This window comes from Acanthopagrus latus, chromosome 7 (genome assembly GCF_904848185.1).
Source record: "Acanthopagrus latus isolate v.2019 chromosome 7, fAcaLat1.1, whole genome shotgun sequence".
NCBI classification, from domain to species: Eukaryota; Metazoa; Chordata; class Actinopteri; order Spariformes; family Sparidae; genus Acanthopagrus; species Acanthopagrus latus.
Genome location: NC_051045.1, coordinates 6,390,182 through 6,416,053, shown reverse-complemented (window position 1 = coordinate 6,416,053; position 25,872 = coordinate 6,390,182). Strand labels below are relative to the sequence as shown.

The window sequence follows — 25,872 nt, the reverse complement described above, 5'->3', positions numbered from 1 at the left end:
GTAAAAAAAAGGTCCTGTAGCAAGAAATTGACTTAAATAAAATCCGGAAAATGACCTTTTATGTCCAATTTTACTTTTTTACTTGCATTAAAAGAAAAGGTGGGTTTAATGAGAAAAATAAACCTTGTGACTGTATGATATTGTTATGTTATTTATCCTTAGATTAACATCTCGGGCTCTGACTCATGCTAACAACCACAGAAAACTAAAAGCTGCAAAATCATTGTTCACCTGCTTCTAGATGAGTCTCGTCACTCTGCAGTGTTGCAGCTTGTTTTGCCAGCAGATGGAGACAAGTCTTTCATTTTACCAACTTATTGCTTGCTGCTAAATATAGAAGAGAGTCCACACACACAAAAAAACATGTATTAAATTTTACAGTGACAGGAGCCATTCTGTCAGCATATGTACGTTGTTATAGGTTTAACTTTTTTAATTTAATTATGATTAATATGAGATTCTGAATCTAGGACAGGTAATGAGTATTTTTACACTGTGGTATTACTATTTTTACTTACGTAGAGGATCTGATTACTTCTTCCACTACTGATTAATTGAGAGCTACTTTTGGTCTGCTTGGGATGTCATGACTCGCGATTAGATACGAAAAAAAAAAAAACAACCACTGGGTCAGCAATGTTTTATCTGGAAGGAAATGTAATGCTGTTACTCATGACACATATATAGCCTGATTAAAATGTGCTGTCCTGTATTCCTCAGATAGAAATCTATGTATGTTAAGGTTATTGCTTTGTATAGTAGTTACAAGTACGAGTACTGTTACATTACTGACATATTACTCAATTACGAGTAAAACTCAAACTCACTATTACTGTAGTTACTTTTTAACTGGTGATGTTGAGTGCATTATAAATAGCAAGCATAAATGACATGGTGTATTAAGGAAGGACTTAACACTCATAAAGTACAAATACCTCAAAAATGACATGATGACAAAAATATAAGTAGATAGTAGAAAGTAATTTGTTACTTCCAAAGAAATACTACATATATAAACAAACAGTATACAATGGGTCGACCAATTATTGGGTCCAGTATTTTGCATTTACGTGATTATCAGTTTTTGTCTTATTGCAGCATGTAGATGAAGTAAAAGTACAATATTTGCAGTAGTAGTAGTAGTACCTCAAAATTGTACTTGAATGTAGTAATCTACATTCCATCACTGATTACTGGTTAAGATGGAGGGAAAGCTAGAAGTAAACAAATTAATTATGATTAGAGTCTGTGTGTGTGTGCGTGCGTGCGTGCGTGTGTGTGTGTGTGTGTGTGTGTGTGTGTGTGTGTGTGTGTGTGTGTGTGTGTGTGTGTGTGTGTGTGTGACATGCCTCCTGCTTGTCTCTCGCGCGCTGATTGGACGGACACAGCAGGCTCAAATTAAACGAGCTGTAAACACCCCGAGGTGAGTGTGGCAGCAATGAACCGACCAGGTAAGACTTTTCTCTCAGTGTCTTTACAGAGTGCCTTACTATGAATATTTTACAAGTGGCGTAGTTAGTTTTTGTCGCCATATAACGTGTTTAAAGTGTGTTTATGCTGCCGCTAACGTTAGCTCCGTGTGCAACAAGTAGCTGTTAGCCTGTTAGCTTCAGTTAGCTTCAGTTAGCCTGTCAGACAGAGTGAAGTTCAGCACTGAGGACAGCTCCTAGCGCCTGTGTGTATTTACACTGTTATGTAAGATATACAACTGATCTATCTATCTATCTATCTATCTATCTATCTATCTATCTATCTATCTATCTATTATATCTGTATCTCTATATATATTTACTATCATTATTTTGATGGTTTTAGAGGAATTACTTCATTCATCATTGCAAATTCTGTAAAAATATCAAATCATCCATCTGTCTGTCTGTCTGTCTGTCTGCTTCCTCAGCAGGTTTTGGTGGCCCTTCCTCATCCATGAGCTTCTCCACAAGGATTACAGAAAATGGATGTTCACCCTCAGATCTAACCGAGGAAGACATAGACCATCTACGGATTGAGCTTTCAAAGGTGGTGCAGCTGTTGTGGGCGATTGAGCACAATATACTATAAACAGCCAAAAAATATATTAATATGTTTCAAGGTTTCTGCTTACTGTTGTGTTTATTTTTTTGTTTGTATTTCTCTGCTGTATAGATGGAGGATGAAATCGAGACTCTGCGGCAGGTGCTTTTTGTCAAAGAAAAATACGCAGCAGACATCAGGAGGCAGCTGGGCTTGAGCCCCCTCAGTAACCTCAAACAGAACCTGTCCAAAGGCTGGCATGAGGTCCAGACCTCAGCCCCGTAAGTTGCGTGTTTATAGCTTTCTGTGTGAGATTGTGATTGTTACTTTAAATAGCAGTAAGTAGTACAAACTCCATCACGCACCTCTGTAGTCTTACCTGGTTTTAGCCACTCCCCCTGTCTCAGCTGGCAAAACATTTGCCACACATTGACAGAGTGTGACGAGGTTACATAACTGTGAAACGCACGCTAATGACTCATGACTGTCGTGGTCCTAAGTCGATAATAATCTGCACACTTGTGCGTCGTGTGCTCTTGTTTCAGATATCTGTCAGCCTCTGCCACTTTGGACGACATCAGCCACTCAGACGTGTGAGTGTTGGTCATCATGTTTGCATCCTGTCCTATAAAAAAAAAAAATACTTGTAGGGTATTTCATGGCGCAGGGGTTTCCCAACCTATTTGTTCTGTGCTCACATGTTAAAGAGGCATCTCTTCTAAAGAACAAGTGATGGGATTTTCCAGGTCAAATAGGATCGGTGCCCCGTTAATAGCCTTACAGCCTGACTTAGCACAAGGAGCAGTTGTATTAACAGGCAGTGGCAGGGGTAGTCAGATAGAGTGTGGCCACTGATGTATATGGGCCTGTTGTTCTGTGCTCTGCTGGGGCCTCGGTACAGAAAAATGTTGTAGGTGTTTGTCCAAGCTTAGCTTAAGTCTCAAAGACAGTAAATATCCAATCTTCCTGATCCTTTCCTATCACAGACCTCGCATTTAATACTCCAGATATCCTTACTAGAACTGTAAACTCGAACCTTTGATCGACACTCAACCTGTCAGCCCTGTATCTGTATGTACAATGTACTTGAAACATCCTGTATCCATGACAACAGTTGTCCTTGGCTAGCTAGCTTGCTTTAATAGACATTAAAATATGGGTTAACAGTGTTAGCTCGGATGAGCTGGAGACACGAATCGTGTTGGTGAAGGAGAAGATATTCTGTACAGCCATTAATACATGGTCAGGAAATTGAAAGCTAACAGACTGTCATCTTCAACAGGCTAACATCAGTGTTAGCTTCTCCAGCAGGCTAACAACAGAGTTAGCTTCTCCAGCAGGTTAACATTGGTGTTAGCTTTTCAAGCATAACATTTATTTAACTGTTACTGACATACAGATCTATCAGCAGTTGGTGGCAGTTACTTTGAATGTATTACAGAGTCTGTGCCATCTTAACGTAGGATTCCTGACTTAAAAGTCATTAGTTAGGAATGTTCTGTAGTAAATACATTTAAATTGAATTAATATGTGTCACAAGTGTGTTGGGAGTGTTGTGACTTTCCTTCATTCAGATTCTGACTTCTGCTGCTTCTTTCCACCTGTAGATATGTGAGGACACGAGAGGGTCTGTCTCACGCAGGCCAGGTGACAACTTCTGCTCTGTCCAGTGTGGGCATGGTCATCACCAGCAGACTGGCAGCAATGAGGTACCCTCACGATTTTGATCTGGCTCCTACCACCGTAGTTCTGGAAGTAAAATAAAAAGTCTTCCATTTATATTTGTTGATAACGTAATGAGTCATAACAAACGAAACTGTGCAGACGAAATCAGTTTAAGATGGTATTTCTATTCGATACACACACAAATGGAGCAGAAGCTACCATTGAGGTGCCTGGTTGGAAAATCTGTCGTTGGCTAATTCATCCAGACAGATGGACGAGCGGGAGACCAACAGAGAGACATCACAAGTAGATCAAATGTCAGAGGGATGCCTTAATATGCAAAGCGAGGTTACTGTTACAGGAACCATAATGGTTGAATATTTGCGGTAAATTATGTGTATTTCTTTCTTTTGATTTTTTTTTTCTACTGTAAAAAATGCTTACTATTGTAACAGATCTTTGAAAACAACAACAAAAACACAAGCTGGGCACATTAAGAGTCCGTGCTCTGAAGTGAAGGACACAACACACCATTCATGCCCACTTTTCAAACACTGCGTGCATGTTTTCATCTTAAGCTCGAAGGCCTCCTGTCTTGTATTTTTGTTGAGCCAGTAAGCGACCGTAATCCAATCACACTAGTACAGCTGGACATCAGCAGCAGTCGCTGATAAGTCTGTTGTTCTCATCCGTGAGGAAACAGAAGCTGATGTGACGTTATCTGTGTGTCTGTTTTTATCTCAACAGAGCTCTGCCTCTCCCGAGCCCACCACGGTAAGATCTGAGAGTGCTCAGACTGAACTGAGCTCAGTGTTGTCGAGCTGAGTGGTCTGAAGAGAGAGTGTGTGTGGGCGTGCTCCATTATATGTTGACCAGAACATAACATTTAAAGTTCAATATATTGACTCTGAAATGCATTTTATCTTTGTGCGGCTGTAGCAGCTGTTAGTCGATCATACAGTTCACATAAATAATATATTTCATTATTATTATTAGACATGAAAGTTAACAACAATTTCAATTTCTTCCATTTATAAAATAACATTTTTTAAAGAATGATAATAATTATGTATGCATTAACAAAATTGTTCTTCTTACTATTAAATATATGGTAAATATTTTCCATTTACTGCTTCTAAAAGGATTCAGGATTCACTCTTTTCCTAATTTTATATCCTTTGAAATCCAATTTTTTATATGAACTCACTATCCTATAAATTATCATGTTTTTGTATTTTATTATTTTTGATTTTTTATACTGTACTCTGGTCTCACTTGTTAAGTGACTTCCTGATTGAATAAAGTTTATTTTTACTTTGAGAAAAAAAACATCACATTGGTCTCTGGCAAATTGTAACAGACATTTTTTCGAGTAAACTATTAATTGATGAATCATGAGAGAGAAGTGACAGATTAATTATTAATTGTTAGTTGCAGCACTACACAGATCATATATAATAGTTTTAGCAAATTATAGGTTGTTTTTTTTATGATTTTGCTGATTCTGTATGATGTTTTTTAATGCTCGAACCCTTTTTGTTCTGTCTTTCCATTGTGACGCCCAGCTCCCTGAGCCAGAACATCAGTGTGCCGACTATGAGGTAAAACACCTTGAATGTTTCTACTTTATTAACTGGTTACTGCTGCACCCGTGTGATTAAATACATGTTCAGTTTAGTTATAACTTTAGTTATAACTATAACTTATGATAATGTTTATAATGTACTTTTTCTTCATGTTGCTCCGCAGACATTCCTCCACGTTTAAGTCTTTTGAGGAAATGGTCGGCAATGTGAAGGTGAGTTTGTTCACATGGGCTGGTAGCACACAAAGTGTTCTTACTGTGTTTCTGATTATTGATCACCTGTTTGTCTGGACCACACAGGAGAAGGTGACTGGCAGTCTGACAAATAATGGGGACACCTCTGGATTTGAACAAAGATCCTCACGCAACAACACATATCAATGAACTGTGTTTCATACCATGTTAAGTTATGTAAGAATGATATTTTGCTCACTTGTCTCTGTCAATTTCTTCAGTTACTTCTGACCGTTGTATTAATACAATATGACAAATAGAACGTATTATGTAAAAGTTAAATATAAAAATAGTCTTTTAATATGTCAGGTGTTATATTTCTACATGTTGGATACATTTAAGATTCATCTATTTTGAACTGTGAGTGCAGTGAACATATTTTCCCAAATAAGCATTCATTGACAATAATTGTGGCATTTTACAAAACAGAATATCACAACAAGTATTTTTGTACTGTGAATTTTTTTTCAATTAAAGTCAATCGAATGGTGTCTGGTCTTTTGTCATTGATTGTCAACTGAAGTTAATTTACTCAAACTGATTTTTTCTTAATAAGATTTCTTTAGGCCATTTCTGACAGAAAACTTAAAGGCTACTGTTTGTGGTGGCCTTGTTTCAAATTGAGCCTTTAGGTGGCGCTAAAGGCCACAAATGTGTTAAGAGTTTTATTTTACTAAATGGAAACTAAATTCAGGTGTCCATGTCCCCTCATACTGTGCATCAATTTGTACTGAAATCAAAAGATGTAGGTTTAATTATCAGTGATGGAATGAAGCACTTGTACTTTACTTGAGTATTTTTATTTTCTGTAACTTTATACTTTCTATCCACTGCAATTTGAAAGGGAAATAATGTACTGTATTACTCACTACACTGTGCTGCATGAGAGCCAAAGTAGTACATTTTTAAATAGTTTTATTGGGAATTGGAAAAAAACAAAACATAAATAAATAACCAAACGTTTCTCTTTTTTAATTTCATATAGTTTTTTTTTTAAGAATTGTATTGTTTTTAATCTTATTAAAATACACAACTCAATATTGGTCCAGGGATATTGGGATATTTTAGTGTCTCACTTTATCATTTATTCTGTGACATATCTGAATTTTTATTTTGTGTTCTGTGAATATTTTTGGTCCCAAAACAATCAGGCGACTGTGATCACATTACATATTGCATATTCAACCTTTTCCCAATATCCCTAACTGATTCTGACTCGTGTGCATATTTCATACAATATACATACATATATGTGCAACATCACTATACATTTCATGTCTGACTGTAATCACTGGCATGTAGCCATTATTGTTACCAACTATTCGCGTGTTTTTCTTGGTAAAATGAAGGTCGTGAGTACGTCCTCTGTGGTCCTGACTACTTTATCAGAGTCAAAGTAGCACATGTTTAAAATCATTTTATTGGGAACTGGATTTAAAAAAAACGAACAAACAAACAAAAAACACTTGGGGATTATTCTGATGATCCAGTAAAAGTCGACCCAAATCATAAACACTAAATGGTTACATGTAAATATATGTATAATTTACTTTCTAGTCAAGAACAGTTCATATCAGGTACTTCTGTTAGAGTAGTACACGTATAGGCCAGTGTGACTTTTGACCAAGGGACATTTTAAGTTTATATCTACGTCCTCTGTAGACCTGACGCCACTCTTAATCAAGCAACAACGTCAAACAAGAAAACAAGTCGTTCCCTGACCGGGAATCGAACCCGGGCCGCGGCGGTGAGAGCGCCGAATCCTAACCACTAGACCACCAGGGAAGGCTGAAACGCCGATCATCGTGAACATTTTTCAAGCAGGGGAAGCATCATCCTTGCCGAAGTTTGAATTGAAATCACGATCCTCCTTCGCTAACACATGAGGTGACTAATTCGCGGATTGACCTCCAACCTAATTAACGTCACCTGACGTCACCGTTGCGCGCGCCTGAAAGAATAACAACACGATAACGTTCACAGCCCCTAAAACTGATCCGCTATCTCCTGTTATCTGCCTGGAGCTGAGGTGTGTGAGGAGTGTGAGGAGTGCGTCCCTCGGCGGGTTACCTAAAGCCTCCTCAAAGCCTCTCAGGTGTCACTGAGTTTCCAGCTGCACGTTCTGTCCCCTCGAGCCGCCACAGGCCCCGCCCCGTGCGGGCAGCAGCAGCTGCACGCGCCGGGGGCAGACGCCCTATAAAGAGCGGTCGTCCTCTCTGAGCAAGGACAGTGACAGCAGCGCAGTTGACCGACCGGGTCAGAACAGACACTTCAGCCACAAATGGGCCATTGTAACAACTAGGACCTCTTCTACTTCAAGCCATCCGAGCCTTACAACCGCATCCTAGTCTCCAAAGGTAGGTCGAAATAATTTTTATTGTTTTGAAAAAAAAAAAGTTTGTTGGGTCACCTGTTGCAGTCACAGGTGTCATTTAAAGGGACCCTATGCAGGTTTGGAGAAGATTTATATTAATCTCTAACTGAACATAGATAACAGCAACACAGTGGGAAGGTTTGTTTCTTTATCTTACGTTTCCCTTCTTTGGATCAAGACAATTCTTAAACTCATCTAGGAGCAGATTCATCAGTCGGGCTCTAATAACCTCTAACTATTAAAGTACTCGCCAATTATCTTTATAATTGATTTATCAGTTTGGGTGATTAAATAAAATGAAAGAAAGGTCAAAATGATCATATTCCATCTTCTTGAAGGGGCACTGTTTAGTTTTGGAGAAGAAATTCAAACTCACAATATTTATAAAGTGAAAAAAAAAATCATGTGACAAGTTTATTTTTTTCATAACTGAATATACATATTGAAGCTGTAAAGGTGGCATGGTCCGCCAAATATAAATTGCAGCGTCATGTCATATTTTTATTAAGTTTGCTTCTCTGTTTATAGTGAACACAAGACAGTGTTCCTTTTAAAAAAAAAAAAAAAAACTTGTTAAACTTGTTCTCAACATGCAAATCTGCCACTGTACTGTACAAGTGGTGTTTCCATGTGTCTGCGGCCTTGTTTATCAAGACTGTAGCCTATTTGTCTGCTCCTTAAAATCCCCAAAGCCATCTGCTGCTCACCTGGAGTTAAGCTTTACAGCCTTCAGCTGGTTCCAAGGCTCCAGGCTGATAAACATCTTCTACTTAGCCAAGAGGACCAACAGCGTAATTGTTTTTGCATAATTTCTGATATTTAACACACTGAAGACACATTCTGTAAAAGGTTCAGTTTATTTTTACCAATGAGGGCTTCGGCTACAGGCATCCCGTCTATAATTTCCTGGCTTTGCAAAGTAGAAAGTTGGACGTGGACCAAACTTGAATCGTGTTCTGCCAGGTCACGTCTCTGTTCATGCAGCCGGCTCGTGCACAAGCCGTCTGAGTTCAGCTGGAAATGTGGACAATATACTCTCCCACACACTCTGGTTATTTGAGTCATGGGAAACCAGACTCTTGGAAGAAGCAGCTGCCTGTGCTTCTTTATCGCTCTCCGGCGAAAGGCCTGCGGACAGGAATGTAGCACAGAGGGCACGAAACACATGCAGCAAAAGCTTCTGTGAAAGCTGTCCTGAGTGACATGTTGTTATGCTGTTAATGCAGACGTGTCTTCTCGCCTCGTGTCTCCACACGCCTGGGCAGAATCTGGGGTATTGGCTGAAGCAAAAACAAGGAGACAGAATCCACAAAATGCAGGAGATAAAATAAGTTTAAATGGAAGGAAATAAAAAAGAAAAACAGGATCCATTCTGTCATATTATAACCAGGATAATAATACCTTTGTTCCTCGTCTCCCCTCCAGGTTTCCATTTTCCATCTTTTGAGCGGTTTTTCCACCTAAGGTCGGAGAAAATGGCAGCAATTCCATCAACTGGCTCCCTCATCGCCACCCATGATTACTACAGAAGTGAGTCGGCCTACTTGCATTTACAGTGTAGTCATTTCAGTGAAAGGCATAAATCATCGACGACTTCTCCCAGGATTATCACTAAAAGGAAATGTCTATATGTTTATTCCAGGGCGTCTCGGGTCCGCCTCCAGCAACAGCTCCTGTGGCAGCGCGGAGTACGTGGGGGAGGTCATTCCACATCACCCAGGTATGAATAAGGTTTTATTTATTATCTTTAGATTTTTTTAAACCTAAGAGAATGAAGTGTCCTCGCACCAAATCAAGTTTCTGTCTAACATCCATTCTGGTTCTTCGCAGGACTTCCCAGGCAAGATTCTGGCCACTGGTGGACTTCATTTTTCTTAGCGAAACCTCTCGCGCCCGGCATGCAGAACGGATCCGAAAATCAAAAGTGAGCACATACAAAGACAGCCTCGGTGAAGTTAATCAGGCGCACTTGCCCTTTAAACTAATGTTTCCTTTGTGTTGCAGGAACGGAACCTACACAGTGGCCAACGGTCAGGTGACCTGCATCGCCAGGGAGATGGTTTTGAAAAGACAAGTCAGCGAAAGCAGTGAAAGCGGAAAGTCTGAAGCATCACAGTCTCCACCAACTCTCTCATAAGACTCCATTCCCTGCCAGCGCCTCCCCCTCCGCCTCCCCCTCCGGCCCCCCACCTGCTCCTCGCACCTCCCTCACCCTCAGCTTGCCATCCATCTCGTGGAGATGGAGTTGGAGATGATGCGGGCGATGGCGACGGTGTTTGTTAGCTTTAGAAGTTTTAAGTTTGCTTTTCATATTTGCCCGTGTATAGTATCTTTTTATTATGACCAAAAGTTCAAAAAAAGATGTAAAAAGTTTTTTCAAGTTGTTTCTTCTCGTCACTTTACACTGTTAATAATAATAATAATAAATGATAAGAATTAAAAAAGCTTGCATCAGCAACATTATTGTGTTTTGTTCATTGTACACACCTCAAGAGAGTCGACGGAACTTGACATCATTATTAAGGAAAACAAACTGAGACATTATCTGAGTGTTTCTTCAGGTGAACCTTAAAGGGCAAATCCACCAATTCTACACCTAAAAGTGTGTTAACAGGTCTTGTGGAGAACAACTGAATATGTGGAAAAAGTCATATGAAGCCTTTTGTGGCTCCAGAGGAAGCTGCATGTAATCTGATAAATTGGCCAGTTGCATTGTGGGTAATGTAGGCACCAGGTTTTGAACAGCAGGTCACGGGTCTAGCATTGCACTCCTATGAGACTGCTGGACTCAACATGAACAGTTAAAAACAAAATGTTTGAAATCAATACCACAGAAGCAGACGTATTTCCATATACGCGACATCTAGTGCCTACATTACCCATAATGCAACTAAGCCACTGAGTGATGTCTGTAGAGGCAGTTTATCAGATTAAAAGCACCTTCGTCTGCAGCCACAAACAACTTTATGTTACTTTTTGCAGTCGTGCTCAACAACACCTGTAAACACACTTTAACGTGTTCAGCTGAGAGACTGGACTGCCAAAAGAAACACACATTTATAACCTCCTCCTTGTCAGCAGGATTACAGAAAAACTACTGAACGGATTTCCAGGAATCTTGGATGGAGGATGGGTCCCAGTCCAGAATGGACCCCTTCACATTGCAGGATAGAGCATTCTTATTTATCATTTATTTATTTACAGAGGAATACTGCCTGGATCTTGATAAAAAGAATCAGTCATTAATCTATGAGTGAGTACCATTTTATGTGCCACTCTAGTCTGTTTGCTTGTTGGTTTGTCAGCAGGATTACACAAAAACTGCTGAATGGATTTCCACGGGATTCGGATGAAGGATGAGTCCCGGCCCAGAATAGAACCCATTCACATTCGGCGCAGATCCGGATAAAGCAACTGGTCCAGGACTATTTCTTTGTTGATTTCCAGAGGAATGAGGCATAGATCTGAAAAAAATCAGGTGCATTTAGGTGTTTGGTATCTTTAATTGAGTGCAAGTTAATGTAAATCTTTGATTTGATGAGCCTTAATTATAGTAAGTCACTTCTTGGTGGTTTAAAATGTAGAGAGACACAAGAGTTTAGAGTTTGTTAATGAATTAGGCTTGATTTAAATAAAGCAGTCAGTTGGGTGTTGGCGGAGGTATGTTCTCTACTGAGGTTAGGAAAAACAATTTGTGACATTGTCTGCTTTGTGTTTTGAATTTAACCTCAGTTCTCCAGCACTATTGTCTCTTGCCGCAGGTGATCCACGCAGCAGAGCAGCTGTTTTATAACCCTGCGAGGGAACACAAGCAGCCTACTGACAGAACCCACCTAATCTGTTTAGCTCTGATATGATTAGCCGCGATTAATTTAGTTGTTAATGCTGTTTACATAATGCCTCACCTGAGCTTCAACGTGGGCCAACAGCTTCTGGAGAAGTAAAGGTCAGGACAATTCAATATGATTTTTACTGAACAGCAACACTTTATCTTTATATTTTTGTTTCAGCAAATTAACAATTTAATTAGGAACCAGCGGACAATGTTAGCAGATCACGGGTCAGTTTCCAGCTCTCACTGCAGACCTCCTCTCACATCTTTCCGTAATGACTGCATGGCATGAAAATAAAGCCGTCCACCTGCTGCTGTCAGATCTTACAGTTGGAACTATTTGTGTTGATGGCACATTGTTGTAAAAGATCCAGTCTGTTCCAGTGTTGCCAGGAAAGAGAATTTAAAGGACTAGTTCACGCAAAAATGAAAATTCAGTCACTCGGCTCCGTGCAGATGGAAAGTCAGGGCGAAGCAAAAAACATTTCCGGAGCTTCACAACAAAACAGTCTAGCAGATCTCTCCGAAACAATTGAAGTAGATGGGGACTTGTTTTAAAAGGTATTTTTAAAAAAACACTTCTTGATTGTATAAATAGCATATTTTCACACCAGTTTGGGATCTCAGGGCTTCCAGAGACGTGGATTATAGCGGATGAGCTGTATGGAGCCATTTTATATTTCATTCAGTTTGTTTTTTTTAAAACAAGTCCAACAAGTTTAGGAGAAGCTGCACTCTGCAGAACTTCACGTGACCTCCTTTTGGCATGAGGAGGAGTTGATAACAACTGAATTTTCATATTCGTGCGAACGTATCCTTTAAGTGTCAGCTGTTCCTTTGACTGATGTGTTGACCTAAATACTGTGTACACTGTAAGTGTAGCTCATTGATCGTTACACATTCCACCACACTGTAGTTCTCTATTCACTTCATTTCCTACATACTACATGGAGGTATAATTGCGATACATGTATGTGAATATTTGTATAAATGATCCATTAAAATGACACTCTGCCATCTATCAGTCAAATAAATGTTGAGTATTAGTCCTCTGAAATTGTAACATTTCAACCTTTCTAACACTACCTGTGGTTAAACTGTACTGAAATCAAGTGGAGGAGGTCGAGTTAGAGCAGTTACTTCCCTGCAGTTGTTCATAGAATCTCTTTCTATTGTTTTTCAGCCTTTCAATGCCTGGTTCTCTCACTGAACACCCTATTTTTTTTAATCTTTTCCATTAATCAATCTAGCAGATTCCTGAGGCAAATCCTCAGGTCTGACATCTCAAATAAAACTAACTCGTCAAGTTTTTCCATTTTTATCTCTACATCTAGTTCTTTGTTGACCGATGCAGCTGTGTTGTTGTTCATATTCATATTCCGGGGATTTGACCTTCACCTCCTCCTGCAAACTTTCCACACACTAACCTGGACTGCCCTCTGGAACATTGAAAAAAAAAAAAAAGAAGGTGCATGATGGGAGATTCCCGCGTCGCCTCACTGACACGAGAGTGTTTGCGGTTGGCACGGATCACAGGACGATTATAGACCCAAGTGCCTCTCTGATATGCTGCCAGGAATAGGACGGCTTTGTATGGTGGGTAGGTTTTTAAAGCGAGGGGCCTGACATGAGTTGTGTCTCCGGTCCTTAAAATGTCAAATTGTTTTTCCTAGTTTGTTGCTCTGAATGCTCCACATACAGCACCAGAGATGTTTGACTTCCCTGTTTGAACAGAATGATTATCTTGCAGCAGGACTGGACTGTAAGCGGACTTTGTTTGGTCTATTCTTAGTTGCCAGCGTGCACGTTGCAAAATCTTTGCTGCATATCGAGTTCACGGAAAGTTCCATTCAGAGAACCAGTGCATCAGTTGATCTCTCTACCCTGCCCCACCTCACGCAGAACCCCATGGCATCAAATTAAAACATGTCAAAGGTCAAAAAATGAAAATAAATGATGCTAAATTATGTTTAAAACATAACATAACAGGTGGGTTTCACAAGGGATTTGTGGCATGGTTTGAAAACCTGGTGAATTTGAACAGAAACACAGAGGGAGTTGAAAGTGAAACACTCGCCAGAATGCAACCTAGGCTTTTTTTTTATGAATGTATATGAGTCAAACCTTCATGTAAAGGCATATTTACGATGAAAGAGGCACTTTTAAGATTGACCGTATTTTTGTTTTCGACTCAAACGCATTTTCAATGGGAGTGCATGCGGCACTTTTACGCTAGTATCAAAATCAATATTTCTAAAACACCAGGAAGGCTCGACACAACATGAAACTTTGCTCGTAGTATCAATCTTAAAAGTGCCTCTTGCTGCTCTCTTGATGCTTTTACACGAAGGTTTGACTCATATACATTCACACAAAAAAAGCCCAGGTTGCATTTTGGCGCGAGTTTCTCTTTAACAGCGTCTCCGGTCCTTCTGTCTGCAGGCCGTCACAGCACAGCAAGATAGACGGAGCAGCTGCTTCATAGAATCTGGTTTCTGATGATTCAAATAACCGATGTGTGCGTGAGACTCTGTCCACATGTCCAGCTGCTCCTGAGTAAAAAGTGACCTGGTAGAAAGATCATCCCAGTGTTCGAGCCAAATAGGACATATTTGTGTTTCTGGTAGACGTCCAGGATCCTGCAGAGTCCCGCCAGAAGATTCTGGATTGTCCATGATAACGTCTCAGTGAATGAAGTCATAACTGTTTGCGTATGCTTTTGTATATTTCATTCATTTTCAGACTGATGAATATATGGTTGGACTGATGAGTAAACTGGTTTCACAAGGGATTTATGACTTGGGTGCAAATCATGGCTGCTATTTATTGCATTCTGTTGTTTATTTATTGTTATTCTTCCCGTTAGTTTGTCTGGTTCTCTATGTTTTAAGTCTGTTTTGGCTGCGTTTAAGTGGGATCTGGTGGCTAATCATTGTATAGCTGAAACGATTAGGTGAGAATATGAATTGTTCAGCTACTAATTTGATAATCCAGTGATTGTTTTGGTCAAAGAACTTGTGGTGATGAGGCCTCCTTGCAGTATGAACATGTAGATGTATCCACATGTTTAAACAACGGACTTTTATTACACGCTAGCTGGCCTGTCACTGTTATTTGCTGTTTTAACCTGTATTGAACCGTCTGCATCCTTGAAGAACACCTGATTTTCTTTACAGCATAAGTACCAAAGATTTGCTGTGATGTTTTTATTCTGTTCTTTTGTCATATATGAATGTGAATTGAATATATGTGTGTGTTTACTGTTGTTAAGAGGAAACAAGATGTCTGAGGACACTAAGGAACGACACAATGGGGATCTCTAACCGAACGATGACTCAACTGCTCGTGAGTAATCGTCAGTTGCAGCTTTAGTTATTTGTTTGCTCGACTGAGTACACTCCACTTTGTTTGTTTGCTGTCCACCCTCATGGAAAAATAATTGTTGGATGAGAGTTTTTTACGGAGGACTTGTCTCCACATGTGTGATTTGGATATAAATCCACATTGCACCACATGTCTTTGTGATGCTCAGCGGAACTCTCCTCTTGGGTCAGAGTCTTTATTTAAACCTGGACCTGCTGTCATTACTCATATTCAATGGAGAGTGTTGGCATGGTGTGACTGAGCGATACACAGGGAATCTGGGGCGAAGGTGTCTGGTCCGTGACTCAGTGCTGTCAAAGAGTCCAACGCCCCCCCGACTCTCCGAAAATGTTCAAACTGCGCAGATAAGGGGAGAGAAATGGTACATCTGATTCTCAGTATTAGCAGAAGTTGTTGTATAATGTTATTTGTCTTTGCAGGTAGTGAAGAGTGTTCAGACTGTCTGTAGGGGGATCGGGTGACATCCAGTTTTAGATCTTTATTTGATCAGCAGCATGAGCAGAGAACGTGAACCCCCCCCCGGAGTCCACGTGTCGCTGAGGGACGTTCAATGTCAACACACGAGTGCTGCACACTGTCCCGCCGTGACTGGCTTCTGTCTCCACAGCCCACGGTTGTTTATTTGTGTTTCCTGTGTGGAGCAAGTCTGGGACTCTTAGAAATTCCTGGAAAAATAACGACAAACTTTCAAAAGAATGTAAATGAAGTTCTGGTTTAAGTGCCGCCATGACTTCCTGATCACTCAAAGATGGAGTTTATTAAAGATTTGATCATGTCCCCACTGATGAGGGACCCGACCACACACGTCACTCTCACTTTAAGACTGATTGGTTTTTTGTTCTGTTGTTCTTTAGTATCTCAGAACGCTGCACATTGCACGTCACACTTATTTCCCATTTATCATATAATGCACATGTCCACACAAGTACAGTACTGTATATATTGTGCTTATTTTTATTCTAATATTTTTCATGATATTTTTATGCAAATTGTTATTTTATTCTTTGCTACTTTCTTCCTCTCTGTACTGCTGTGTTTCCTTTGAGTTTCTCCCCGGGGGGATCAATAAAGTACATTTTGCATAAATTACTTCTGTAACATTTTGATTGCAGGACTTTTAATTGTAGTTGAGTATTTACACATTGTAGTATAACTTGTTAACTCAAGTAAAGTATCTATAAATGTCTCTCAATACTTTTTATCATGATGTTATAAAATACAACCCACCATTACATCAAACTATAGTATAAAATAGCATAATCTTCATTTAGACTACTGCTAAAATGCATAAACAGTAAGACATCAGTAACAATAATTTAACAGTGCATTTAGATAACTATCCATATTTTTACTTAAGTTACATTTTCAGAGCAGGAATTTGTGTTTACAGTCTGTAAATAGAAATGAAAATAATCTGTATTTTCATTTTGCTTTGAGCATTTTAACTATAAACCTTTTTTTAAAAAAATGAGGTGACATTGTTGTTGTTGTGTTTTCACTAACTGTAAATGCTGACCTTGGTCCAACATTTCAGAACACAGCGTCCACTTTCACACGAGTCGGGTTTTGAAGCCAGCTGTAAAAGTTCCCAGACCAACATCAGCCACCACCAAAATACTTGACGTCATCACTGCTCCACTTCCAGTCTGAAATCAAGAACCAATTCAATTTAGGCCACGAGAGACAAGACGGCCGGACTAAAAATATTTGGGGGGGGGCATCAGAGGCGCCGGTTCAATCTGAGTATCATGGTTTGTGTTAACCTAATTAATGAAAATGCCTCCTTAAAGAAGCAAACACCAGCCTGATAATAAACACGGGACATATTTAAATAAGATAAAAGTGGGTCAACTTCAGTGAAGTTTTAAACATTCATGCTTTCTGTGAATCCCTCTGACTTCTGCCCACCGTCAGGTCGACATTCATGGTTTTGGGTGAAATGTCTCAACAACAACTGGCTGGAAAATGGATTCAGACATTAGAGTCCTGAATTATAACAGCCAAACTTCAGTGATCCTCATGTTCTCCTCTGGCTCCACCGTGAGGTCAGAATGGTTTGGTTTATGACTAAAAGCCTGCTAAATTAATGACCCGTGCTGCAGCCACAGCTGTTCTTTGTGTTAATTAAAAATATAATTGCCTGTAAAACTAAGATGGTGATCCCAGTATACATCAGCAAAGCACTGCATGTACTGACTCAATTAACAAACAAGCTTTAGTCCAGCTCTTGTGAATAATTTGGAATCACTGTAACTGAATTTGTTGTTTTCACAGTTTCACAAATGCCTCCAACTCTTTATATAATTAACGGTCTTTATTATTCAAACATGGAGGACTGATGTTGTTTTCTGTCCGTCTGAAGTGTCTCTGTGATCTCTGTATCATCTTTACCTTCACTATTTTTCACTGGACACAGATGATCGTCACAGTTGGAGCTGCTGAGAGGTCAGTCTATAAAACATCTTTGTAAATGGAGTTCATGTTTTTTGTATTGATTTGAACATTTTGCACTACTGCAGACTATAGGTCGAAGCAGAAATGGCAATTACAGCCAACAACTGCAGAAATATTCCCCAGACTCCTTTATAAACTCACTCAGTTTGATGAGCTGTTGAGTTCAGAGAGACTTTATAAATTTTGCGAGACGCCGTCATTGACAAAATCTCCATTATCTGGGCCTTCTTGTACATTTGACTTATGTAATACATCGATTTCTTTATCCCTGTTAAATACACAGTTTCCCTTTGTATTTAGAGCAGGGAAGTGCATCATCTATACAACATGAAGGTATTTTGTTTTAGTGTGTGCTGCAGCCACCTCAGCACCACAAGCACCTTCCTTTAACTCTGCTGCCCTCTTGTGGTAAATAAACAACTTCACTCTCTAAAATAATTCATGTTGAACCACCTGTGTGTCTGTTTGATGCAGAAATGAAAGCAACAAAAAAAAAACAAAAAAAAAAACAGAAAAGGAAACCACACGGGAGGTCTGAGTTAGATAGCTCATCGCACTATTTTATTCAATTACTGACATCTCAGGAGAAGAGGAGAGCCTTGAAACTCTGCTGTTGGTAAACCACTGGTGTTTTTTTTTTTGTTGTTGTTTTGTTATTTTTATTTTTTTCATAGCGTTGATGCAACACTGAAAAAGCGCTATTTCCAAACAAACACAGCTCCCTCGTTAGTGATATGTAAGAGGCAGAGAGAATCTCACCTGGACAGTTTTGCATGAAACATACAAATGAAACAGGTTCAACCTTTTCTTTTAAGTCTTTTTGTAGTTTCACATATAATAATAAATATCCATACCTATAAACACTCCAAAAAAATCAAAATATTAAGTCACAGGTACTGGAAAAAAGCTCCACTTTTAAATCACAATGATAAATGTACAAAACAATAGACATCTCATATAAATGTTAATGGTTTTTCGTTAGAGAATTCAATCTCATTTCAGAAGAAATCAGTGGATAAAAACTAAACTCGGAGATTCAGTATTTCCTGAGGTTTATGGGTTCCCCTTTAAAGGCCAGGAGAGGGGAATGGCTTTTATGTCACCGAGGAGATATTACAACAGGTCAAAGTGTACCTTTCAGGGTACCAGTCGGGTTAAGGACAAGGAGTTTTTCCCTGACGATAAAGCCGGGATGTTAAAAGATTCTGAGCACTTAATGTAGTATAATAAATGTACCTCCACCCCACCAATCTCCAGTTAGGCCACAATAGTATTCTAAAACAGCTGATTAAAGTCGTCTTGATCCTTGATAAATCTTCGCTGGTCCACTTTGAACAGTTGTGAAGCTCCCTTTTTTTTTTTTTCCTTTACTTAAGATTACCTTTTTTAAAAATGCTGGAAGCCACCACAACACCGAGCCGACCACAACAAGTTGTCACGGCGCACTCTGACCATGTGACCGAGTAGTCAAAGAGGTCACATCTTGCACTTGATGCAATGAAACGACGAGAGAGAGGAGAGAAAAAAAATAATAATAATAATCTAAAAAAAAAAAAAAAAAGGGAAAATATCTGGGCAAAATGTACACAGATTCCAGGGGGTTCAGGTGAGGAGAGAACGAAACATAGCCTGAATAAAACGCAAAAGTATTCTGAAAAACTGTACATGTAAACATCACACTTTCACTGAGTCCAAAAACCAGAGGGGAAAATACAAAGCTTCACACAGGTTTACAGTACGACCCCCTGCACAGAGCTACAGTCTCTTATCAGTGCAGGAGAGGCAACAATTGAAATAATATAAATAACAATAGAAGTAATACAGACCACCACCAAATGATAAGTTAAAACAGGCAAGGGCTAAAACCACTTTGATTTTTTTTTCTTAACAGTGCTGTACCCACAGAAAAAAAAGAAAAGGTTTAAAACATCTTTTATCACTCTTTGTACAGCTATACAGTACATTTATCTGACCACTTTAGCAATCCACAAGCTACCAGGGCATTTTTAATCAACACCAATAGATTACATTGTCCAGTCAATACAAAGAGAAAACTCCATTGGGCATTATTAGAAAAAAAAAAACAACAAAAAAAACAAAAACAAAAACAACAACATGACAACACGTTTGGTCGTCGTTGATCACAGTAACTCCAGCACACAGCTAAAACGTTGCTCAGCGTAGACTTAAGACAGTTCATCATCTGCAAGCTAAATGTTTTCGGTGGCGAGAATGAGATCAATGTGACATCACTGAGTTAGACGTGAAGTGTCGAGGATCTGCTATGGCTACAGTAACACATGAGCAGTTTGGAGGAGACGAGGAAGACACGTGCGAGGACTCACGTCCCGCGTACATCTACGATTACGTCTGTCTGAGCCCGCGGGAGCGTTTCATGAAGCAAAGCAGGCTTCTTTCAGTGAGGCGGGGGACGTCTGTTTCATTAAGGAGGTTTTAACTAGTCTTCCAATGAAAATTGGTACGCTGCAACTTTGACTTTGCATCTGCACGAGGCTGAGTAGATACTGACTTTGGTCAACTTTTCCTTTCAGAGTATGCTTTTCCTCTTGTGTTTATTTAGAGCAGTCATGGTTCAAGTCCTTGGTTTTGACATTTCCTGTTTTATTTTGAAACTCTGTCCTCATGTGTCACATTTTGCTTTTCATTTCCTCCCTTTGTTTGTGTTTCCCACCTTCTTGATTGTCAACCATCACTGATTCTGGTGAAAATGGATCATATTTCATGGACAAAATATTTTCTGTTTTCCCCGTCTGCCTCAACTCTCTGCGATTTATGCAGTTTCCAGAAAGCAGCACGTAACTGCTGCGTACTGTAGCTACGGCTAGAATAAAGCTGCTCGGAGCACGGCCGGGGAGTGTCGGTGTTTACATCACCATCAGAGGAGCTTTTCATGCAGGAAACTGGGCTCAACAAACATCACGCCTGAGGTGAAGAGACTGAACAAGACGTTGAAGGAGGAAAATAAGAGTAGAAAAACCGGACGGGAGCGGAAGCCAGACGCAGAGCTGAGCTGAGCTGAATATAAAGTGATATTAGCTGGCTTATGTTGTTGCCAAATTACAGATATTGGGAATTACTACATAATGTTGCTTTAATTTCATTCATGCAGGACGCTTCTGCCAGAGTCTGAGCCCCGTCTGATGTGCGACATGCAGCAAACTGCTCTTTGAGGTTGTTTATTTTAACGACGTTCTAATGTTTCGCTGTAATATTGTGGTCTCCTTACTGTTTTGTTTGTCGTTGCGACCGCTCAAATTAGCTCCAAACCAGCTTCATGAAACAGATCAGTCCTGGCTCCTGTTACTTCACGGTAACGCCTCCTTTTTGAAACACTCCTGACGCGAGACTATTCCGACTGATGAGTTCAAACCGAGCTCCGATAAGCTTTCAACAAGTAGCTGTCAGCTTTTTTTTTCTCTTTATAGTCATCAATAAAGCAGACCGACCGCTGCTTCTGCAAGAGTCGCGTCAGACTGTCCTCTGTTACAATCAGTTCTCAATGTGTTCGAACTGATGCCGATATTCCAAATGAGGTAAAGACACACTCAAATCACTGTGTTACGTTACCTTAATCCTGAGCTATAAAGTGCTTCCAAACTTGCAATAGATAGTTTAAATGTAACGCAGCCCAATCATGACATGGTAATAAAATGTAAAATGGTCTCTTAGTATGTGAATCCAACTCTAAACCGCCCTGTGGTGGTGATTTGTGATAAATAACTGATAGATTTGTGAAAAATACAGAAATATATCTCTCTAAACTTTGACAAATCAATAAGGTGCGAGCCGCGTTCGGCTGCTTGAAGAGTCATTGTCCTTGTTTGGAATGTTTTCAGCCGACTGAATTAAATCTTCACAGATTGATGTTTTACAAACTGGGTCACTCCACTTATACACAAACAGAAAATAAGAAATACAATAACACTTACGTCAACAACATTTAAAAAAAAAAAAAAAAAAAAAGACAACACATACACACACTTACACAACTGTTTTTGTGCCGAGTGACTCACCATTAAAAGTGTCTGTTGTGAGACTGTGCTCTAGATCTGCTTTGAGTACTCTGGTGTGCCCTCAGAACCACACACACACACACACACACACACACACACACACACACACACACACACCATAGCAGAAAGCTGGGAGAGTAAACTGTGATGTGATTACATCTTTTTCAAGGATTGTCTCTTGCTTCTTTTCAAACAGTGTGTTTTCCGACGGTGAGTGGAGATGAAGGAGAGAGGGTTTCGACGCCGCTGAGGTCAGAAGGGACGACACGGACGGACGGACGGACGGAGTTTGTTTTGTCTGAGCAACCCACACACACTCACACACACACACACACACACACTCACTGCATCCGGTAAAGCCTAAACAGGTGCATGTGAGCTCGTTGTGCCCTCTTCAACTTAAAAAAAACACTCACAGAACAATTCCTTCACAAAATCACCTTAAAGTAAAAAAAAAAAAGACGTGCAACATTAAGTCTCATTTTTCTGCCAGGTACCATTTCCTTTTCTCACGATGGATGACTGATCCCAATACAAGAAAGTGCCTCAGTTATGAGGTGAGCGATAACGATCAGTATTCACGACAAACAACAACATTGAAATCGGCTACAATGCTGCATGGGATATCTTTTCTTATTTTTTTTTTTCTTTTTACAGTTACAGCAGGAGAAGATTGTGGTAAAGTACTCCCCTCTTTTATGCCTTTAAACGCTTCTGACAGATTCATCTCAGTAAACTCATCATTACTGATTATCTTCTATATTGCACCTTTTTCCACTCTTCCAGGTTATAAAAACCAAGAGTCTAAACAATATATTAATCTCCTTATTTCCCTGACAGGTGTCTGTGACCTCAATTTGCATACCCATGCTTCGTAAAAGCCTCCTTCCTGTTTAATGACAAATCGCCTGTGATAGAAATATTCTTGATAAAATAACTGAAAATGAAGTCACGTTGGGTAATGAGTCTTTGTCTCTTGAATCTGGAAACAACTCCAACAGAGCAGGATCGAGGTATATTTTTTTTTTATGACAGATCTGTTGGTCAAAATTTACAGGTGAAAACTGTCAAACACTGTCCTATTTTTATTTGTCTTTCTCTACGTTTATGTTTTTCCTTTATTTTTTGCGAGTCACCACGTCCTTCAGTAGCTGTTGAGGTTAACAGGTCAGTGGATTTAGCAGCGATTCATCTATGGACGTTCAGAAAAGCGAGAAGACGCAGAAGAGAATTTAGGGAGACGACCCGATCAAATCATGCCACTGTACAGCATATTTTACATCTGTGTTAAGATAGAAAAAAAGTTACTGACACTAAATCACTGATATTTACCCACAAATTTGTCCAAACATCTGCACAAATGGGCCAATGTGGCGTTATAGACACAGCTAACACTTTAGGTACTCCCCTGTGTACCAGTGCAGGTCATTTTTTCACATAGATCATCGCTTCCTGAGACGGATGGAGGTTGAAGTGGTAAAATGAGCTGAATGGGGTGAATGGCTACAGATAACAGGGCACTAAGGTCAAAGTGAACCAAATGCATAAATAAACGTTTTTCAGCCTGTGATATGTTCTGGCCTGTCCGAATACAGAAACATGTGGGAATAAGCAAAGGTACCATACCTACAGGACCCACTGTGCACTGCAGTATCACTCGTGTACGTTTGTGTCTTTGTATGCAAGTCTGCCCGGATGTGTGAGACCGACAGAGAGCGACAGGACGGGTCTCAGTTCTGTTGCAGGATCAGGTTTTCCAGCTCGTCTGCTGAGCGGAGAAGGAAGGCGGCAGACTCCCGGTATCCCGCGATGAGCTGCCTCACCGCCGTGACCTCCGGAGGGCTGAGCTGAGCCGAAGCTCCACCGCCCCCACCGCCCTGACCGTGACTGTTGGAGCTGGAGGTGGAGTTTGGGCCGACTGACTTCATACTCAGATCTGTGGGACCTGCAGAAAGAATGGGGAAACAAGAGTGAGCAGACAGGCATTCACTCCACGGAGAGCATCAGGCAAATCATCATCAAAACCGGTTCCCATGTTGATATGCGTTTCCTCTCATCACCAGGATTTGAGATGGTTCAAAGAACAACTTCCCACTAGATCAGCAAGTTACAAAACCTGCCTAATTATTACTACAGTTAGGTGTTTTTGCTCTGCCTTTGCACTGAGGTCTAGATCAAATAGGGATTCTTAAGGTTGTTTTCCGCTTTGGACAGTAGGTAGCCATTGATAACAGTGTCTTTACGACAACAACAGTAATACCACAGGGAGAAACTGGTGTCTATTTCTACTTTTAGAAAAGGGCACAATACAGGAGAAGCATCACAGAAACATTCTAACCGTGAGAAGTCCTTTTATGTCTATATGTCAGCTATGTAATTATGACTAAAGGTATTCTGACAACATACCAATCAGGAATGAAAATGCCTGTTCCCATCTTGTATTTCAGAGATGCATCAAACTGGAGCTCCCGGAGAAAAGGAGATTCCTGCACACTGATTTTAAGAAATGTCCTGAAAGCTCGAAAATAATCCTCAAAACAGATTGTCTGCCTCGCATCCGGCCGTATCCAAAGCTGGGCAGCTAACACTCACCATCTCCACCAATGTCATTCAGCATGTCAGTATGCTAATTTTAGCTAATTAGCACAAAGCATTAGGTACAACTGAGGCTGACTGAAATGTGAGTAGTTTCGCAGGTGTGTATCTGACAAAACTAAAGACGACATTTTGATCATGAATTAAAATGAAAAGTTAAGAGATTGCTAAAGTCAGCTGGATTTAACTTCTGGAAACTTTGACTGTTTATGTACATGTTAAAAAGATTAACCAGCATAATCAGCAGAAATAACAGTATAATTGCAGTATAATCTCAGAGATGCATATGAGCTGTGTTGCAGAGATATTCACTGAAGTCGGCATGCTTTCCTGTTAGCCTTGGCCTGTTCTGTCTGGTATTACCACTCCCAGCTCCCACTTCGTACTGCTGGCTGCACAGCTAACTAAGCTAACTAGCTAATAACAGCAACAATGAGCAGCAGTTAGCTGTTACTGTGGTGATACTGCACCCCTGCATTTTTGGAGTGACCCTCAACAGGGGGCTAGTTTTTACATACTGAACATTTAAATAACATGAGCAGCGTTTTCAGTATGTATTTCTTCCTGCTACACATCTCTCTAAAGCCACAAGCTCCTCACCATTGGTTTGTGCAGCTGCAGAGTTCTGCTGGTTGCTGCCGACTGTCCCGTATCCTCGCAGGCTGTAGTTGAGGCCTCCGTTGGTGTAGAGCTGGTCTTGGGCAAAAGCTGCAGTGGAGATGGAGAATGCTGTCGGAGCCACAGAGGCGGGATCCCTCGAGACGGGCTTGTCAACGGAGGCGGGTTCATCCTGTGGGAGATTTTCAGTTTGTCAGAACATTGTCGTTTATGTTGTGCAGTTGGGCATTAATGATGCGTATCCATCCTAGCACATCCCTGCTGGGCAAATTCACAAACACAAACTGCCAAGGCTTTTACCGTCGCTGGGTACACGTCGAGCCGCATCCTTTTGGCAGCATTTCGGGTTTCGTTGTCACAGGCAGCAGCGAGGATGTTCTCAGCCATGGCAGAGGTGAGGTGAGGAGGTGTTGGTCGGATCTGGGAAGACGGTTTAATGAATTTTATTGCCAATTATGAATGTGAAACAATGCATTTAATGACTGTATGTTGGATTTACACAGACATCATTTTAACTGGAGGCGCTTTGTACCTCGAAACCGCCTTTTTTCATGCGGCGACAGGATTTGAGGTAGGTGCGGATGCGTTTGCGTGAGCGCTCCTGGAACTCTGGGAATTGGCGGCTACAGGACTCGATGATGGCCTGGATCTTCTCCTTGGGCTGTTTGGAGATGGGCACCATGCGGTCCAGATTCTCATCCACGAACAGACGCACAAACATCTGACAGGGGGAGGGGGAGGGGAGAGAGGGGATGTAGAGCAGAAAAATGGAGTGGGGGTAGAGGGTGGAGGGTGGAGGGAGAGGGGTGTGAGAGAGTCGAAAACAAAAGAGAGGAAAGGGAAGGCAGGGGATGGGGGAGCGTTAGAAGAAGAGGAGGGGATAACGAGGGAGGGGGAGGTGATGAAAACAGGAGCAGTGGAAATTGAATCATTTCTCATATTCAGGACAATATTTCAGGTGTCGGCTTATTCACTCATGTTTTCATTTTTACAACTCTGCAACTCTCTGTGTTTCTATTAGATTCAGAAATGCACATAAAGTGTTTTTCACAGAACAAATACTGAATACAGGGAACTATACGAT

The 25,872-nt window shown here is 40.4% G+C and overlaps 3 protein-coding genes and 1 non-coding gene across 8 annotated transcripts in view; 2 read left to right on the top strand and 2 right to left on the bottom strand.

The window, feature by feature from the left end:
- The first annotated feature begins 1,360 nt into the window (after nucleotides 1-1,360).
- Nucleotides 1,361-5,988, top strand: LOC119023587 (tumor protein D54-like). Of its 2 annotated transcripts, none has more exons than XM_037105648.1 (9): nucleotides 1,361-1,451; nucleotides 1,901-2,019; nucleotides 2,146-2,294; nucleotides 2,559-2,606; nucleotides 3,621-3,722; nucleotides 4,426-4,452; nucleotides 5,244-5,279; nucleotides 5,428-5,476; nucleotides 5,564-5,988. In XM_037105648.1, exons 1-9 carry the CDS (start codon nucleotides 1,439-1,441, stop codon nucleotides 5,645-5,647), a joined length of 627 nt encoding a protein of 208 aa, XP_036961543.1. In that variant the 5' UTR covers nucleotides 1,361-1,438; the 3' UTR covers nucleotides 5,648-5,988. The 2 variants fall into 2 exon arrangements, with proteins under 2 accessions (XP_036961543.1, XP_036961544.1); XM_037105649.1 differs by having other exon boundaries at nucleotides 1,377-1,451; nucleotides 1,904-2,019.
- Nucleotides 5,989-7,210: 1,222 nt separating this feature from the next.
- On the bottom strand, nucleotides 7,211-7,282 carry trnae-cuc. Its single transcript has one exon. It is a non-coding gene; the product is annotated as a tRNA-Glu (tRNA).
- A 293-nt stretch (nucleotides 7,283-7,575) lies between these two features.
- LOC119023589 (pancreatic progenitor cell differentiation and proliferation factor B-like) lies at nucleotides 7,576-10,331 on the top strand. The gene is made up of 5 exons (XM_037105651.1): nucleotides 7,576-7,854; nucleotides 9,297-9,401; nucleotides 9,514-9,591; nucleotides 9,702-9,795; nucleotides 9,876-10,331. The coding sequence occupies exons 2-5, from the start codon at nucleotides 9,347-9,349 to the stop codon at nucleotides 10,006-10,008; spliced, it is 360 nt and encodes a 119-aa protein (XP_036961546.1). The 5' UTR covers nucleotides 7,576-7,854; nucleotides 9,297-9,346; the 3' UTR covers nucleotides 10,009-10,331.
- Nucleotides 10,332-18,074: 7,743 nt separating this feature from the next.
- nol4la (nucleolar protein 4-like a) overlaps nucleotides 18,075-25,872 on the bottom strand; it is a 29,038-nt gene continuing 21,240 nt past the window's right edge. For all 4 annotated transcript variants that reach the window (XM_037105517.1, XM_037105518.1, XM_037105520.1 and 1 more), the window contains exons 8-11: nucleotides 25,321-25,509; nucleotides 25,089-25,208; nucleotides 24,771-24,960; nucleotides 18,075-23,520 (exon numbers count right to left, since the gene is read on the bottom strand). In XM_037105517.1, the coding sequence (XP_036961412.1) occupies nucleotides 23,306-23,520; nucleotides 24,771-24,960; nucleotides 25,089-25,208; nucleotides 25,321-25,509 (714 nt within the window). In that variant the 3' untranslated portion in view covers nucleotides 18,075-23,305. The remainder of the gene's footprint in view (nucleotides 23,521-24,770; nucleotides 24,961-25,088; nucleotides 25,209-25,320; nucleotides 25,510-25,872) is intronic.